This window comes from Barbus barbus (assembly GCF_936440315.1).
Source record: "Barbus barbus genome assembly, chromosome: 17".
In the NCBI taxonomy this organism is placed as follows: Eukaryota; Metazoa; Chordata; class Actinopteri; order Cypriniformes; family Cyprinidae; genus Barbus; species Barbus barbus.
In genome coordinates this window covers 14,462,202-14,481,354 of record NC_136745.1, presented here as the reverse complement: position 1 = coordinate 14,481,354, position 19,153 = coordinate 14,462,202, and the positions used below count along the sequence as shown (strand labels likewise).

General features: G+C 36.9%; 1 protein-coding gene across 3 annotated transcripts in view; it reads left to right on the top strand.

Moving 5' to 3' along the window:
* LOC306883397 (PDZ and LIM domain protein 7-like) overlaps positions 1–19,153 on the top strand; it is a 42,045-nt gene that overhangs the window by 2,217 nt on the left and 20,675 nt on the right. For 2 of the 3 annotated variants that reach the window (XM_079438613.1, XM_079438614.1), the window contains exons 2-5: positions 710–808; positions 11,820–11,971; positions 16,756–16,786; positions 18,316–18,491. In XM_079438613.1, coding sequence (XP_079294739.1) covers positions 710–808; positions 11,820–11,971; positions 16,756–16,786; positions 18,316–18,491 — 458 coding nt within the window. The remainder of the gene's footprint in view (positions 1–709; positions 809–11,819; positions 11,972–16,755; positions 16,787–18,315; positions 18,492–19,153) is intronic. The other variant, XM_079438615.1, reaches the window with a different exon arrangement.

Here is a 19,153-nt window from a genome sequence, read left to right as displayed (position 1 = left end):
TTTAACAGTGAACAATTGCTGTTCTATTGGTGTAATAAGTGTTTTCTAATGGTTTCAGCGCTGTTAACTTTCATTGAACGGTCAAGTAAACTTTATTTGTATTGCGCTTTTCACCAAATAATTTTCTTTTAAACCAGCTTCACAAAAGACTTAATATCTTTATGCATAGTCGCATTTAGCAGATTAGAGCTGGGCGATTAATATAATTACATTTTGCAACGATATAACCAATCAAGCAGTTGAGGTTTGCTATATAGTCCACATTGATTTATGTGAGTGAGCTATATACAAATAAAGTTAGAGACATAGAGACATTTGTGATAACATGGTATACGATATTGTTTTGTGCAGTGAAATGTTCCATGGATATTGAAATATCTTTGTGGAACCACAGATACCAATAAAACGATCTTTATTTTTAGAAGTGTTTGTAGTGTATATATAGCTTGATATGAGTGTACTGCATGTTTGAGGGTAAATTTGGATAACCATATGTTTAGTATTGTACTATATAATTGTTCTATCTACCTTCCAATCCAAAAAGATTGTTGGGTTTAAGTCACGGACCGTCAGACGTCAACAGCATACCAGACACGGTTCATGTGTGTGGGTATGGAATGTTTGGTTTCAGCCTTGTTAGGAGCTCTGAATCACTTCTAACAATATTACTGTGACTATAATCTTTCTTTTGTGTTTGTTTTCTCTTCAGGCCATGAATATATATAGTGTAACGCTCAACGGACCTGCTCCCTGGGGTTTTCGGCTTCAGGGAGGCAAGGACTTCAACATGCCCCTGACCGTGTCCAGGGTAAGTGACCTCCATCTTGGATGTAGCGATGGTTAATAGACATGTTTTGTTTACAGCTTAAGATGTTAGCTGCTTATAATCTCATTTGTTCCCTTTAACTTTTCAGTTTGACAAATGAACAAGGCGTTTCGTAGATTTCATTTAGATAGCGTGAACCCATCACTCACTCAAGGCACTTTCATTTTTTTTTCATGAAGTTTTGCACCAATTCTTTGTTGGTTTACAGTCCCACTTATACACACAGAAAGGCATCAAACACAGCCTCATAAGGAAATGCAATAGAGTTCATGAGAAAAGTGTGCTCAGTGCTTCATGAGGTCTATTTCAACACTCGCATTCCTTCAGAAACATGTCACCGCTTGATATCAACCCTTCAAGAAAAAGGCTGCTTCAGAACTCATTCAAATGTCTCCTCACAAGGATATGTTATACTTTGTTTAGTTTCCAGCATGCGTTGTTTTCTCTTTAAGGTCATTGAATCCTGGATTAATAGCACCTCCAATGGAGCAGATTGAACAGATCAGGACCAGTCGCAGAATTTCCATTCCTTATATGAACGGTGTTGTTTTAGTATACACACAAGCTCTGGTAGCTAGTGTTTGTGGATCTGAAAGATAATTTCATATGTATTTGAATACCATAGGGACAAATAATGAGACGTTGGCTAAAATGCTGCCGATATACTTTCTTATAGCTCAAAATATTAATTTGCACAGACAACCATAAGTAAGCTATTTGTAGTTTGAGTACACACAAGAATTTGTAAACATTGTGACTCTGTTATTGTGACTTCTGACCAGTGGTGTGTTTTTCCAAGAGCATCATTAGCCAGCTGTGGTCACATGATGTTCCATTGTTACCAATATTTGGGATTTCCCGAAACTATAGTTCTAATGAACATTTGCAAACAGATTTGTAAGATCTTGACCTGTAGTTAGAAGCATGTTTGGTTTTTTTTGGTTAATTTCTCCAAATCATCATAATAAAGTGGTTAAGCAGTGAGTTACGTCATTACACAAGAAATACACCTCAGCATGAGTTTGAGCAAATTATTTCAAAATGAAAATGATTTCAGTTTCGCTCAGTTATGCTAGTGTGGCAGAAATTACATACTTCACCTTTACCAAGTGTTTTGTCTTCATGTTTGAACAGAAGTTTTTTTGGCCCAACGTGTTCAGTGTTTTTAGATTAAGTATTAATCTAATGTGTTTTTCTTCAACTGCATGTGCTTCTAAATACTGATTGATGCTGCTTATTTGGCTTTTTTGTTCATTTTGAGATTAAAAACTATTACCACTTGGCTGAAGAAGTCACCAGAATTAGCATTAAAGTTTCAAAATGTCCTGAAAGCTTTAATGGAGGTTTTCTGGATTCATAAATTTTTTAATATTTTTACTAGATTTTCTCTGTTTTTAGTTCTGCCAGACTTTACAACATTTTCACCATTTCCCTCGCTTTGTCTGACATGGTAGTATAACCTGCAGCTGTGTACATCTGTTTTGCTCTCAGACATCTGTCGGCGCTGATGACTTGCACTAACACTCCTTTAAATGTCTGCTTCAGTCAAAATGGTGACTTCAACCGTCAGTGTGAGAGCCGGTCATAAAGCCGCCTGCTGCTGCCAGATGTTATGCAATAGCAAGAGCGTGTCTGTGCGTGTCATTCTTAACCTGATTTAGGTTCTATTAAAGCACAGTGCAGGATCTTGTTTATGAAGAATGATTTCAATACAGGATTGAACAGATACCGGCAACTCCTCATGCAAGAGCTAACGTGGAAAATATGATGCCTATCGTTTTAAAAATGAAACCTATCTTCTGATTTTTGAGTAGAACTGCAAGAGCCACTTCAGCGTTGCTTCAGAAAAATGAAAAATTGATAAAAGTAGAGAAGTCCATTCAGATGGATCAGTTTTTCACTTTAGAGTTCATTGGCTCTCTATGTAAGGCCTATCTCAATTGTAAAGCACCAAACTGGCATGTTATCCCCGTTTATTACCTTAATACTAATCACGCAGGTTTGACACATCACAGTAAAATAAACCCTTCATTCCTCAGTCACCTTCACCTCTTGACAGACGTGAAAATGAATTTTCAAAGGAGTGTTACAGTCAGACGGCTTCCTGTGTTCAGGTTGACATCAGCGAGTCATTAGCGTGACAGGAGGTGAATCATTAGGTGTGTTTGTTCTGTCGTTTGAGATTACACTATGCTGTTAAAGGTGATTTGTTAGTCTGATATGAAGGGTGGTGGTTCATTCATCTTGACGGAAGTCTACGCCCTCTCCTTCCAGTTCCGAACTGTTGAGTTATGCAGTGTTAAATCTCAATAGGTCTAAGCAGGTCATGAGGCAATGGAGATATGCTCTGTCCACAGGTTCTAAAGTAGAGTAATTTGAAGACGGGTGGTCTGTTTCCCCCTTCTCCTCAATTGGAGAACAAAGAGGTTAAAGAGTGAGGTTTTACAGGCTTAGGCGCATAAGGCCAGCCATTCAAACAAGAGCGTGATGAAACGGAACAGTGGTTTATTTATAGGGGCTGCTTGAACGTTTGCTGTTATACATAATAATTAGTGGTGCTTGCTAAGGTTTTAAACAAACCACTAATCTTGTGTTTTAAACTTTGTCATGTAACATCCTGCATCGTTTGTGCAATACAGGCAGGAACGATGAGGATAGGTGTTAAGCAATTTGATTTATGATTTTTGTCTAAACATGCACAGTAATCCAGTAGAGATAGGGGATTGATCATCCAAACACGAAAATTCTGTCGTCGTTTTCTTACCCTCATGTCATTCCAAATGTCCAGGTCACACCCATAATTGAAAGTCCAGGTAACCAAACCATTATAAAGCAAATGTAAAACAGATTGGTCACACTTTATTTTTAGGTCCAGTTCTTGCTAATTACAAACCATTAACTATGACTTTTGCATCAATTAAAATACTAATTTGCTGCGTACTAATTAGTTAATAAGTTATTTAATTTAGGTATTGGGTAGGATTAGGGATGTAGAAAATCGTCATGCAGAATATGTACTAATAAACAGCCAATATGTCATTAATGGGCGTGATAACAAGCAGCTAGTTAATAGTGAGAATTGTTCGCTATATTAAAGTGTTACCAACAAATCCATTTGAATCAAGAGGTTTAATCCAAGTCTTGTGAAGTGATACAGTTGCTTTATATGATGAACATAATTTATAATTTAGGCTTGAACCACTCTATTCATTTGGATTTTCAGATCTTTTAGGTTTTGGTTACGTGGACTTCAAAGGAACACTCCACTTTTTTTGGAAATAGGCTCATTTTCCAAGTCCACAAGAGTTAAACAGTTTTACCGTTTTCGAATCCATTCAGCCGATCTCCGGGTCTGGCGGTAGCACTTTTAGCTTAGCTTAGCATAGATCATTGAATCGGATTAGACCATTAGCATCTCGCTATTTATATATTTTTCCTATTTAAAACTTGACTCTTCTGTAGTTACATCGTGTACTAAGACTGACGGAAAATTTAAAGTTGCAATTTTCTAGGCCGATATGGCTAGGAACTATACTCCCATTCCGGCGTAATAATCAAGGAATTTTGATGCCGTACCATGGGTGCAGCAGGCGCAGTGATATTACACAGTGCCTGAAAGTAGTCCCCAGCTAGGTAACTAGTTATGATATAGCAAAGTTCCTTGATTATTACGCCGGAATGAGATTATAGTTGCTAGCCATATCAGCCTAGAAAATCGTAACTTTTCATTTTCCGTCAGTCTTGGTACACAATGTAACTACAGAAGAGTCAAGTTTTAAATAGGAAAAATATCGAAACTCTTTGGTCATTTTTGAGCGAGATGGTAATCAGATTCAATGATTTATGCTAAGCTAAGCTAAAAGTGCTACCGCCAGACCCGGAGATCGGCTGAATGGATTCGAAAACGGTAAAACTCGACTGTTTAACTCTTGGGGAGTTTGAAAATGAGCCGATTTCCAAAAAAAGTGGAGTGTTCCTTTAAATGGACAAACAGAAACTTCTCAGGTTACATTTAAAAATATCTAAATGTGTGTTTTGCAGATTAACCATAGGTGCAACCTTTGTAACAACGTGAAAGTGAGTAAACGATGACAATTTTTTTATTTTTTGGGTAAACGGTGCCTTTAAATGAGAGTCCAAGCTATATTTAGTGCATGTTTTTGGTTTGGCCTCTTTTGACTTTAAGGACCATTAAGTAACCACCTAGTAACACCCTAGAAACCACATAATGCACAAAAAACCCACTCCAGTCTCCTATTACTAATTCCGTCTAGCAGCATTAGCGGTTGTGTTTTTCCTATGTCATAAGTAGGGATTCAGTTCATCAGCTGATGATAGTTGGAAGCCGGATTGGCCTTAATATTTCTCAGAGTATTTTCCTTGATTCCTACTTTCCTCCACCTCCTCCTGTTCTCTTTCCATTGCACACATCAGCACATTTCTTCAGCATTCCTGGGATTTTAACGCTGCTTTCCTATTCCTGGCAACAGAGCGGCCCTTTGTCTACTATTGCACCCACTATCCATTAATGTCTCAAATCATTCCCAAAACCAGATGACATGGTTCTTGGACCTCAAAAGAATACTTTCCTGGTGAAATCAATGAAAGTGAAACCTACAGATGATGAGCACAGAGACGGCTGGATCTGTGTGTACTAGCTATGAAATCCATAGTCATTTCAGTGTACAAATGTTATGATTTGTATTTGCTTCAGTGGATGTCCATCTGGTTTGCATTAGCAGGCAACATGCCATTCAGCTGAAATTAAACACAGCTGCAATTAGAAAATTATATATGATGTAATCTTTAGAAGATTGGAGCACAGTTTGAGTTTTTCTTTTGTGATTTGTTCCCTGGGGTTCCAGCTCTGTAACTGAGGCTGGTCTGCTCCCTTGATGAAGACATTTATTACTTTGTGCATTTTACTCTGGAGGTTAGAGACCCCATAAAATTAAAGTTGGAGTTTTGTGGCTTTTAGTCATTGTCTGTTGCCTTTTAGGCCATCTACATGCTAGTGTGCTCTTAAAAGTTGACCTAATCAATGAAGATATAAGAGTTAAAAGTGATTTTCTTGAAGAAAAACAGACCTTAAATACTGATGACTTGGTTTAGAAAGAAGTGTGTTATGCTCAATGCTTCATGTATTAAATGCAAAAACAAAAACAAAAAACAGTGATGTTGTGAAATAGTATTACAATTTAAAATTAGTTTTCTATTTTAATATATTGTAAAATGTTATTTACTCCTGTGATGGCAAAGCTGAAGACTCTGGAGTTTCACTTAATGCTCAAGAAGCATTCCTTTATTGTGATCAATGCTGATAATTCTTATACTGCTTAATATTTTTGTGGAAATCCACAGGATTTTTAGCATAGCCTACTTGATAAATGAAAAGTTCATACGAAAAGCTTTTGTTAGAATTTTTTGTAACACTATATCTTAATTTTATAAATTTGATGAAAGATGACAGTGGCTGTCAAGAAAATGTAATTATTCACTGCAGAAGTTTTAAAATGGCACATCACTGTTGTACATTTTTGACCATTCCTCTTAGAATATATCACACAAGTAAATTACTGTTATGGAATATTGTTTGTTGTTCGTTTTGAGTGTGATAGATCGTTATCATGAACTGCCATTTAGAAGATCCTTTTAAAAAAAAAAAAACCTGCTTTTGTGTTTCCCAAGGGAGGACAAAAGACTATATGGTTGAAACATAGGAGTAAGTAAACAATGACACAACTTTCACTTTTGGCTGAACTATCGCTTTAAAAAAAATAGTACTGGGTTTACTCCTCATATTCCCAGGGTCTCTGGGCTGTGGACCTAATCATCAGAGTTTGTCAGAGTCATTTTAACAGGTTTGTCAATATATATTTGTTTGCTTTTGGAGGGCTTGTTAGCAGGCGTGGCAGGGGCTGCTCTAGGAGACCTCTGAAGACGGTTTGGTTTGAAGCTTGGCTCTTACGTCCAAGATATTTATGGCTCACTTGTATCAGCTGACGCAATTGCACTGAGGCCCAGAGTCTTACAGCCCCCCATAAGGAAATGGAAAGTGAAATACGGCAAGGATTTTTATGGTCAGTACAAGGGTGGCCTTTAGGGTTACCACATAAACTTTCAGCACCATCAAGGACAAAAGGACTTGCGCTGCGTGTCTGGTGGAGAAAATTGTTAATGGGCCATGATTTTAAAGACTGTTTAGCATACGATATCTTGGACATGCATAGGAAATGTCTGTTGAAATGTTTGTTGAGTTTATTGTTGATTGCGACCCATAAACATCTATGACTGCCATCTTTGTTTTTAGCTGTTTATACAAGTGTAATTTCTTGTGTCGTCCTGTATATTGATGTCAGAAGGTTTAAGGTTTCTCAACTCTTCCCCCTTTGACTTGTAAAAGGTCTTAGCGCAGCACTTTACTGCCACCAGACTCAAGTCAAGGAACAGCTGTGCTCTGAATTTGAGCCAGGAACACAGGTGGTCATGCCCATCAGCTTTATCTGCATACTCCACCGTCCACATTTCCCTTGTCTCCTTTTCTTCTCTTTTGTCTATCAAATTTTTTTTTTTCTCTGTTGTGCCCATAGTTCCCCATGTGTTTACTTCTGAAGTGATAGTGCTCCAAAAATTGAAAAATAAATTAATAAAAATCCTCGCCTGTATTTTTAAGCATTTATATTTATATATATATATATATATATATATATATATATATATATATATATATATATATATATATATATATATATATATATATATATATATATATATATATATATTATTTTTTTTTTACCATAGATCACAAATCCCATTGCAAGAGAATAGTGAGCATGTTAAGCTCTACAATGACAAATGCACCATAAAAGTACTGTTGGCTCAGAATATACCTCAAAACACACAGACTTTATGTACATGGTGCTTTTTGACTTTATTTTGGAGCATGAAGTCAATATTTATGGGTATTTTGGTCACTATTTGCTTTCATTAAATGTAAAAGAACAGTGTGAATATTCTGCTTAGCATCTACTCCTTTACATGATTACTAAAATCATGATTTCGGCTTAGTGCAACTGTCAAATTGCAAAGGCAGCATGAAGTGAAGAGTTTAGCATGGCACTTTTTTTTAATATTTATTTATTTAAATATTCAAGCAGCTCAATTTGTTTTGCTTATAACAGATTTGAGAACACAACATGCACCAACCATCTTCCCCAACTTTTAAAAAGCTATTAAAAAGCACTTAAACAGACTGTTGTCAACAAAAGAGAAGCTGTATGAGAAGTTTTTATAAAATCTTGTTTTATAAAAATAAAAAAAGCTTGATGGTTTAACATTTGAAAATGATAAAACAACAACAACAAAATTGTGTTTATAAATATAAGAATTGTTATTTTACAGTTGTATGGTAAATAAATAAAATATAATATCATGAATGTAATCAAATTATTTTATAATTTTCTTTTTATTTTACAGATAGATAGATAGATAGATAGATAGATATGAAGTGGCAACATTTTGGGCCAAATTGTGCAGCTCTACCATCAAGTACAGCAAACATTTTTAAATCAGGATCACAATTTTTATCAAGAAAATCACAATTAGCCTTTTTCTTTAAATGTTTCAAGACTAACTTAATTTTTTATAAATTCTCCCTTTAGGACCTCTTGTGATCTGGTTTATTTCCTGTATGCTTGCCAAAGTGCTACACCTGGTGGAGGACTTTCTGCGGCTCTGTTATTCAGACCCCAGCTATTTCCTCATGATGTCCTGACAACGTCACAATGCTTCTTATGTTTCATAAATATTTGCATGGTCTCAAACAGGCTGTTGATAACTTTTGTCCTCTTCCCCCAGTGCTGTCCAACTCCAGAATCCTATTCAGAGCTCAGCGGAGAAGACTTGTAAATGTTTGTTGAAGTGAATAGCAGGCGGCTGAGACAGGAAATGTGGTAGAACTTGGAGAATGGAGGGATAGGGAGTCTGAAATGTCCAGGGCAGATGTTAAGGGTTTGAGCACAGCTTTATATAGGCATTGCATTCAAATACATGCCAGCAACAAAAGCTGGATCTCATTAGGGTGTTACCACCAAATGTCTTATGTTATTACACACACTAAGTGCTATTAATGATCCACAGCATTTTGCATTTTGAGTTGCTTTTATTTGTGGCCAAATGTGGTAATGCTGTTGGAGTCCACGGGGTCAAGGTTTTGTATATTTTGTTAACCCTGTTGGTAGATGTCAAAACTACACAGTCTGTTTCCTAAAGCATCGTTCTCCATTGATGGCCATATAAAAGCATAGCAACAGCAGTTGAAATGAATGGGAATGCTAACACGTATCCTCCCTGTTTGGGTCAAGAAAACCTCAAGAGTGTACCTTTTAGTTTTAGGGTGGGACTGTAACCTTTCCTATTTACCGTTTCTGTGGGAGTTTTGAGAAAAGTTTCCTCAAATGTTAATCGCAGACGGAAATCTTGCTGAACTGCTTGCCAGATCAACAATAGGTCAGAGCATTCCTACAAGACTTGGCAGAGCTTGCATGGTTTGGAATGAATTTTCACAAATTTTATATGGCAGATCAGTTTGGCGGGATCTTGGGTCTGGGTTGTGTGCCTTATCATTAGTGTGTGTCATTCAAGTTGTTCACACTTTGCTTTGTAGTAATATGAAACTGTCACTATAGTCTTATTTTCCCAGAAGACACAGGCTGACTAAGCCTTGGAGGTTCATATTTTGGTTTTGCTGTTCCAATACCGAACAAGCAATGAGTGTAAATCTTTGACTTCTTTAGCATAAGTCAGGGATATACATGTGAATGTGACTCATGTGTTCCTGGACATGACACACAGAACGTAATTTCCCATTCATAAGGTACACAGAGTCCAGACAGCTGTAGAACATTTTCCATGTTCCAAAATGTGGATGTTCATTTCCATGTAACACCGGCACTTGGATATTTCCCTACATTCTCTTCACTTTCCCTTTTGGGCGATGCCTCGGGCCTTTTTCTGAGTGATTTATATGCTGTGGCTCACTTCATTGCCAACTCGGTCTTATCTGAAAACACTGCACAGTAAGACTGTAAAAGTCAATGATGCGTTAAAGTGCTGGATTATTTTAGACTGGCTTTTTGTTATGATGAAGGGTTTACAAACAGTGTTACGTTGGGAGTTCTTTGTCTGTGCTGTAGACTTTGCAGCCATATCACCCTGCAGCCAAAAGACCGGTTGCCCACTGAAGCTAAGCAGGGTTGAGCCTGGTCAGTACCTGGATGGGAGACCTCCGGTGAAAACTAGGTTGCTGTTGGAAGAGGTGTTAGTGAAGCCAGCAGGGGGTGCTCACCCTGTGGTCTGTGTGGGTCCTAACGCCCCGGTATAGTGACGGGGACACTATACTGCCAAAAAGCACCGTCTTTCGGATGAGATGTTAAACCGAGGTCCTGACTCTCTGTGGTCATTAAAAATCCCATGGCACTTCTCGTAAAGAGTAGGGGTTTAACCCCGGTGTCCTGGCCAAATTCCCTCTACTGGCCCTTGTCTATCATGGCCTCCTAATAATCCCCATACATGTGATTGGCTCTATGACTCTCTCTCCTCTCCATCTGTAGCTGGTGTGTCGTGAGCGCACTGGCGCCGTTGTAGTGTGGCTGCCGTCGCATCATCCAAGTGGATGCTGCACACTGGTGGTGGTTGAGGAGAGACCTCCCCACATAATTGTAAAGCGCTTTGGGTGTACAGCAATTCACAAAGCGCTATATAAATGCATCATTCATTCATTCATTCATTCTTCTCAGGTGTGTTTGTTCTTGTGCGGTTGGGTTTGATTGATTGGAAGGTGCTGCATCTTTCACTGCAGTGGCTTTAGAGTTGACATGGTTTTGAATAGATGAACAGCTCAGCTTGAGGTGTGGTTGGCTAATATCCATTTTTAGCTGATCTTGCTTTTAAATCTAATGCTCGTGTCATTTATTCAAGCTGATGAAAATAAAGTTCTTTTGAATGCTTGTAAAGTAATGTTCTTTTCTTAATTAAATAGTGACAAAGGACTTGACAGAACAGGTTTGCAGGTTCAGAGAAATGTTATTAGTCTTCTCTTTTGCTTGGGGCCTACTTAAACACAGAGCCCTGAATTTAGACACATTCAGAATCTGGGTCAAATTATAATAAATTCAGCAGCTTTTAGATATGAAATATATTAGTTTATTCCTTTTGGAGATTCATATTAGTGGTGTTGGCAGGCATCACTATGCTGTAGTTCGTACTTGTCTTGCACAATGCTACCGGTGTTAATTTAGTATTATTTATGCTATTATAATTGTAATTAATATTTAAACATTTGCTTTGTATGATTTCAGTAGTAACTTCAGAAGTTTTGTTTTATACTTTTGTCATTTTTCTTAGTTGTATAAATTTTCATTCCTATCGTTTTCAATTTTTCAACACTTATATTTAATATCAGGTTTGTTTCAATTAACAATGTTTTTTTTTTTTTTTTAATAGTCTTCATTTTAATTGATGTTAATGATGATTCCTGCATGCTACAGAATGGAATGATACCTAAAATTATGCAGCTTATTAAGGAGTTGTGTGTTACGTTAATCTATGAGATTTACGGTTTCCACTTGACAGATGAGAAAACAAGTTAAAAATTCCTGTAGCTACTATAGAAGGAGTGAGATGAGCCATGTGTTGAGACCAGAATAGTCATAGAGACTTGGGGGTGAACACTTTTGGCTTTGGCCATTAAGAAACCTTGTAACTACCCAAAACAACTTAGCAACCACTTGGCAATGTGCTTTAAAACATTCTTTATTTTAGAGTATCCTGGCAACCACTCACAACACCCTTGATTGTGTTAATGTTATCAGCACCACTCACACTTTCTTCAAAAAATAAAAATCTGGTTTCGATTTGAAATATTTAGTTAGTCATCTCATGACACTTCATTACATACAGACTGACTAATGTTTGTTTTCTGTGGCTGTTTCAGCTGATCCCAGGCGGTAAGGCGGCCCAGGCCGGAGTGGGTGTTGGGGATTGGTTGGTGTCCATCTCTGATGCCAACGCAGAGGAGATGACCCATGTGGAGGCACAGAACAAGATCAGAGCCGCAACCGACTCCCTTGCTCTCACTTTGAGCAGGTGTATATACACACACACACACACAAACACACACACTTACTCATCGTCTTTGAGTGTCAGCATCACAGGGAGAGAGGATGACTTCACAGGAAATTGAGTTCTTTGGTTAATGCATCACTGTTAACCCTTTTATTACAGTCTTGAAAGATATACATTTTACAACAGGTGGTGCATTAGAAACAACAAAACAAAGATACTCAGACGTGTACAACTGTGATGTCAGAAAGCAGATTCCTGGACTTTGAAATAATATTTGTTCGACACGGTTTTCTTTAGTTAATAGATAGTTAATAGTATTTTGGTAGTCCTGCTGTTTATGGTGGGTTACTATTGTTTTGTTCAGAATGCCAAAAGCAGTACCTATAGAGTGCAACATTCCAGTCCAGAAGTAAAAATCCCATTTATTTTCTACATAGAGATATTCAAATAGTTATGACATCTAAAACAAACCTACCACAAGCTTCAAGATTGGTATAGCATTGTTTCAGTGGATTTTTAATTGTGATTGTGATTTTTAATTCAATTGTGAAATACATTCAGTGTTATTGTTAACTAAAATTAGGTTGTTTTTAATATTGAAATGAAATAAAATCTGAAAATATTAGATTATTTAAAAATATACATAAATTAGAAATGTTTCCTTGGCAACTAACTGAAATAAAATGAATGAAGGTAGGATCAAGTGCTAAAACTGAAATAAAATAAGTAAATAAATAAAACAAAATGACTAACACTTAAAATGAAAACTCAAAATTATGAATAAATACCATAATAAAAAACACAAAAATAGCAGTATTATATTATATAAACACATGAATTGTTATAATTGTTGTTATTATTATAAAATATTAGATTATAATTATGAAATGCTCAAAGTCTATGTTGTACTGTTGGTTTCCTGTTTTTTTTATTTTTTTATTTTTAATCAAACATCATGATTCATCTTGGAGCCGGTTGGTTTGGTTCTTAGAACATTTACTGAAGAATTTTTTTTTTTTTTTTTTTTAATGCCTATGGAGAGAATTTAGTTCAGTAGGAAGAGGATGGCACTAGCAATGCCTAGATAATAGATTTGATTGTCAGGGAACAACAAAAATTGTTGCACAGTAAGACTGCTGTGGGTAAAACATCTGCCAAATGCATAAATGTAAAATGAATGGGAAAAAAATAAAAAAATAACATCAAAACCAAGGCCACCTAAAAACTGGGCAGTCACACTTGCGCTTTGTTGTGATATTTTAGCTACTAATTTTGGTCTGTTGTTTTGAAAATTAACTTTAAATTGTTTTCCTAATTTGGCTCAAAACTGTGTCTAGAGAGCTGATCTAACAGGCAGTAACACACCTCCAAATAAAATAGTCTTTTGCTTGTTGCCATAGCACTCAAGCTGATAACTTGGCATGGTACCTTGTGTGGCATTTAAGCAGAATTAAATGGCCTCTAGATCTTTGGGCCTCTTGTTTTGTGCAGACGGTATTAAATGCATAGAACATATCTTTAAATGTGTCGTAATAAAACTCTTCAATGGCTCAGACGACCCTGGGCTAAAGGTAGAGCAGATAATTTGGAGACATATTGGTAACTCCGTGACTTGAGCTGACCTTCGCTTTTCAGCACGGAGATGGGAAAACTCCAATGCCTCAGGACGCAATTCTGAAATCGCTTACATTGCAGAAAGAGCCCAAAAATGGAAAGTTTGAAATGGACCTTACTGCCCTCAGACAGAACAGAAGCTACTGGTGGAAACAGTCTGAAGTCTGTGGCTAAGAGATGAGTAATGGGAAAGATGAGCGTAGTTGCAGAGTGATAGATGCACTCCTTCCTGCTCTGTCATTAGGCCATCCCTGTGATCAACACAAGAAGACGAAGAGCCTGTTTAATGGTCCAAACCACAGCTATGAATGTGCTGTTCTTCCTTTTTTGGGTGTGCGAGAATCATTTATATGTCATCACATAGGTAAGCTCTTGTAGCGGTTAGTAATGGCCTGTTTAAGCGAAGAGGGATAAAAACTTGGGCTTGAGTTATGAGAAATGCGTCTCCCTCAATAAAACGGGGCTTAGCTCATATATGCATGACTCCAGTTATTATGTAAAACATTTGTCTCTTTGCACTGTCAAATCAAATCAAGTGTCAAGACAGTCATATTTTACCCTAAAATTACAAAAAAAAGGGTAAAAAAGTTTCTTATGCTCATCAAGGCTGTATCCATTTGATAAACTGTAATTTTGTGAAATAGTATTGCAATTTAAAGTAATTTTAACATACTTTAAAATATAATTTATTCCTGTGAAGCAATGCTGAATTTTCAGCATCATTACTCCAGTCTTCAGTGTCACATGATCCTTCAGAAATCATTCTAATATGCTGATTTATATTCAGTTTTTACCTTTTTTGGGTAAAATAAAATATATAGTTTATTTAAAATAGAAATTTTGTGCTACAACATGCACCACTATTCAAATGTTTGGGGTCAGTAATTTTTTTTCCTTTCTTATTCTTTTAAAATAAATTAATACTTTTATTCAGCAAGGATGTGTTAAATGGATAAAAAGGGATTGTAAAGACTTGTATTGTTAGAAAATATTTCTATTTTGAATAAATGCTGTTCTTTTTAACTATTTATTCACCAAAAAAAAAAAAAGTATCACAGGTTTGCAAAAGATGTAAACAGCACAATAGTTCCAACACTGATAATAAATCAGCATATTAGAATAATTGAAGTGACACTGGAGACTGGAGTAATCAAATGGCTAATGAAAATTCAGCACTGCGGCTCAGAAATAAATAACATTTTAAAGTATATTAAAATGGGAAACCTATATTAGAAATTGCAATAATATTTCACAATATTGCTCTTTTTTTCTTTAAAAAAAAATAGATTTATATATTTTTGTGATTTTTAGGGTGAAATATGACTTTCTCTTGACACTTCTTCATGAGATTAAATACCCCGTCATTTCTTAGGGCTGTTTCAGGTCAAAGAGAAGTTGTAACTTTCTTTATAAAATGTCCTCTGGAATGACAGCGCTTTGTCACAGGCCACATCTTTGGAATGCTAGGGGACGGAATGAGCTGATTGGAGGTGTGAATGAGAGTGGGAGTGTCCTCATGAGTCCTATCGCAGATGGTTAGATGATGTAATTGTTTTTTGTGGAGTTTGTTGTGACATAACTGTGAAAACATCTGTTAATCAGAGTTCATAATTACCCCTTTGCCCAGTATGCTGATAGATGACTAGTATCCTGACTTGTTTTGGGAGCTTTGGTTGTCAGACGTGTCAGTGTGTCTGTCTGTTGTTGTCTATCACGGATAAATTACAGTGTTTGCATCCCATGGAAAGGCATGCTTGAAGACAAACGTCTGAGCATGTCTGTATTTATTCTGGAATATAATTTATTACAGAGGCTGGTGTAGTTTTGGTTTACATGGCCTTTGATAGCCATTTGGGCAACTCTTTAATTGTGGTTTGCAATGGTTCTTTGAAACACAGAGTCTCTTTTTAGCTTTGTTGCTGTAGACGGTTGTCCTGGTTTGCTCTTCCTGTGTGCTTTGGTCAGTGTTTGTTTTAAAGCATTAAGTTTAATTTGAAATCAGAATTGATTTGTCTCGATGTGTTTGTCATTGCAATCTTATCAAAATGCAATAACTTGCTTTTGCCCGTGTTACTGGTTTCCTTGTCTGCTAACAATATGTAGGCTGCACGGGCTATTTACTAATAGACAAATAGTTGTTTAGGCATAAACTACTGTTACTGTCATGCAATAGATTTAAAATGACTTGCAAATTTAGTTTAATGTTGATTTTAAGTGTATTAGTTTTGAAAATTTCATCTTTGCATACAAAGCGAAGGAAAGCTGGTATAATGCATTTTAGGACAACTTTGCAAGCTTTATTTGTTTGTTTGTTTACCTTCCTACCTACCTTGCAGGAAAACAGATTGAAAATAGAATATATAGTTAAGCTATATATTGCAACTGCCAATATATATTGTCAGTTGCACTGGACACTGTTCATTTCCTCTGCCATTTCCTGGAATAGATAACTCTTGTAAAACAACCTTGTTGTGCTATTTTCTTCTACATATTCTCTCTAAGCTGCTATCTGTAAGCAGGCCTCCGTGTAAAAGGACACCATCGCTGTCACAGGAAGTGGTGTATAGGCACAGGAAATGCAGACTCATGTTGAGGTCACATATGGAATGCAACTTGCAATTTTTCCAGCCTAGTCAAACGAACCTAGACAGTCCAGTTTAGGGCAGATGTTCTTGAATACAGTGGTTATCTTGAGTACAGTGATGGTAATACCACGGTACTATGATATATGGAGCCCAACACCTTATTTATTCAACTGTGTGATTGTAAGATTACCATGTTCATGAATCAGTGGTATTTATGTGATGCTTTGGGGTACTTCAAAGTAGCATTTGAAATTGTTTTTGTTAATTGTTAATACAAGAAGAATGAGCTAAAAGAAAAAAGTAAAAGCATAGTTGAAAAAGGTGTTTTTAAGGTCTGTTTTGAGTCACACGTGTCTGTTGAAAATCATTTCGACAACCATCAGGTATTAATTCACACTTACAGCTGCAACATTCCATTCAGACTGACAAAATGGGATTTGGAGCCAGAAAGAACCGATTTAATTCCCATGAGTCTTGCTGTGTTTGGCACAAATATCTGTCTGTCCATTAGACTGTGCTTAGTTAACATTTTTAAGCATTGCAGTGAAATGAGTCCTTTTTATGAATGACCTTGAGCAAATTCTTTCTTTACTTTTCTCTCTGCAGAGCTTTTAATCCTGCCGGAGGAGAGCAGAAGGTAAGACAGTTGCCCTTTTTCTCTTGTGTCGGACAGAACTGCGAAGCTTTCGCAAGACCACTCAACCAGCTCCTGATATCTGAACAAACACATTTAGATCAGTTCTCAAGTTCTCAGCTGCTTTGAATACTTCAGAACTGAGCAAACACACAAACACACACTTAAACACAAACACACACTAGCTATCTAAATCTCTTCCCATAGATGTTTTTGTTTTTATGTAAGGTCATTATATATTTATACATATCCCCTTAAAGAAATCTTTTTCACTCTTAGAATGAATTAACATATAGAGTAAATATTTTACTATAGAGTGTATATTTGACTATTTATGTATGAATAATTTTTATCTTTGAGGACATCCTTTGACTTCCTAAAGAAAGTTTTTCTCAGATTTAACTTTTGATTTAAAGTTTTGTCCCCAAAGCATATGTAAGTTGACTCCCACACACATACTCATTTCAGCTTTCAGCTAGTGTGATGTCACTCAAACACACAGTGCTTCATAGCTCATTCAGAACTCATTCTCATGTAAGTTTCATGGCTCTTTTGGCTTTCATATGCTGGTTGCAGTATATTGCGGAAGTTTGGGTGGTTTGTCTGTCTGATTCAAATGTTAAACATCTTGCTTTTGGTCTTGCTTAAACCTCCCTTAAGCAATTTTTGGTTTGGTTGAATTTGCATAACCACAGAATGCACAAACCCAGAATGAATCTGCATTTCCCAGTTGGCCATTTGCACATACTATAACAGCAAGTTAATGAAATTATAGCCTTTGCATTTAAATTTGTCGCTGTAGAATTTCAATCTGTAACTATATTTTTATAATATATTCTAATATAATAGTTAATTATAATTGTATAGTATATAAATGTTATTTTATATAATATAATTTATGTATTATTAAACATTATATATTACATGTGTTTGTTTTTTATAAATACATTAAGGTTTATATTTGACACATGGTAAATATATTTAAAAATGTCTAAAGAAATGTTTAATGAAAATTATTAGCTTGTAAAAATTTGTTTTGTGTAAGGATTTAAAAACGAATCAGATTATTATTTCATTATGAAAACTGAAACAAAACTTAAATTTGAATGGGAGAAACTGCGCCCTCATGTGGCTGCAAAAGCCTATAGCACATCCCTCTGCAGCAGTGCCTGTTAGAATCCTAGTCATATCAGTTATAGTTTTACTTTCAACCCAGTCTAGAGCAGAGTGCAGCCAAAATGAAGGAGGACCTGCCTGTACCTTGGCCTGATTTTAAGATAAATATTTGTGACCAGGGTGTATTCGCACTTCTCAAACAATCCCCCTCCACTTTCACTGTGCTCAAAATTTGCTGTGAGAACACATGAAGACTATTAACATCATCTCCCCCCCCTGATAATCCTCTCATTTGGAAAGGATTAAGCTTTAAAACCGTGTCTGGGATTGTGCATTTACCTGTGGTGCCACTAGTGTGTGTGCATGATTTGACCTGCATGGTGTTGCATTTGCACTGTGTCTTTCTCCACACTCAGGATTCACACGCACCTGCATCCAGTCAGCCCAAGTACTCATTCGCACCAAGCACGGCCATAAACAAGATGGCACGGCCGTTCTCCGCAGCCCCTGGCAATGCCAGCAAGGGGCCTGTCATCAAGCCGGTGTCATACGCCCCCAAGCTTAACTTCAACTCGCCGCAGCCTCATAATGGGTAGGTGACCAGCCAGCCAGGTCTCCGACAGAGACTCAGCCTCATGTTCTGTCTGATGAGCTTAGTCCACAATAACGAGCTCATCATTCCCAAGGCTGCATGTTTCTCGTGATGCAGCAATACCTGATGGGTAAAAACGCCTGCAGAATCCCGGCATTGTCTGGATTGTGTCTCTGAAAGTTTAAGTCTGTGTTGTGTTCCTATATAGTGAGGCAGGAGGTTTGGGGTCAGCGAGTTGAAGAGTCTGGCCTTCAGTGTTTTTCTGGATTGATTGTGTGTGCTTGTAATAAACAACATGGCGTTAAGCAGCTGTGTCTGTTTTCCTTGTTGGAACAGGCGGTTGCCTCGCCACCCCAGTGACCAGACTGTTCTGGGATCCACTCGAGCAGGCTGTCTTCATCTGTTTTCCTCTCGTCGTCCCGATGAGGGGACGTTCTGCACCTTTTTTCCACCGAGATCCTGAATTTTAACGAGCACTTTTATTTAAGGTGATCAAAACAACAGATGTTAGCAGTCAAGTCCGGTGGAGTCAGAGGCAGTAAAATTGTGCTGGTTTTTAACGTAAACGCGTGAAGGAGTCTGTGAAGGTCTAAGGTTTTAATCTGTGTGGGTCGAGAAGGTTGAAATCTGTCTTTAGGCCAGGACTTGATGTTGTCTGTTGC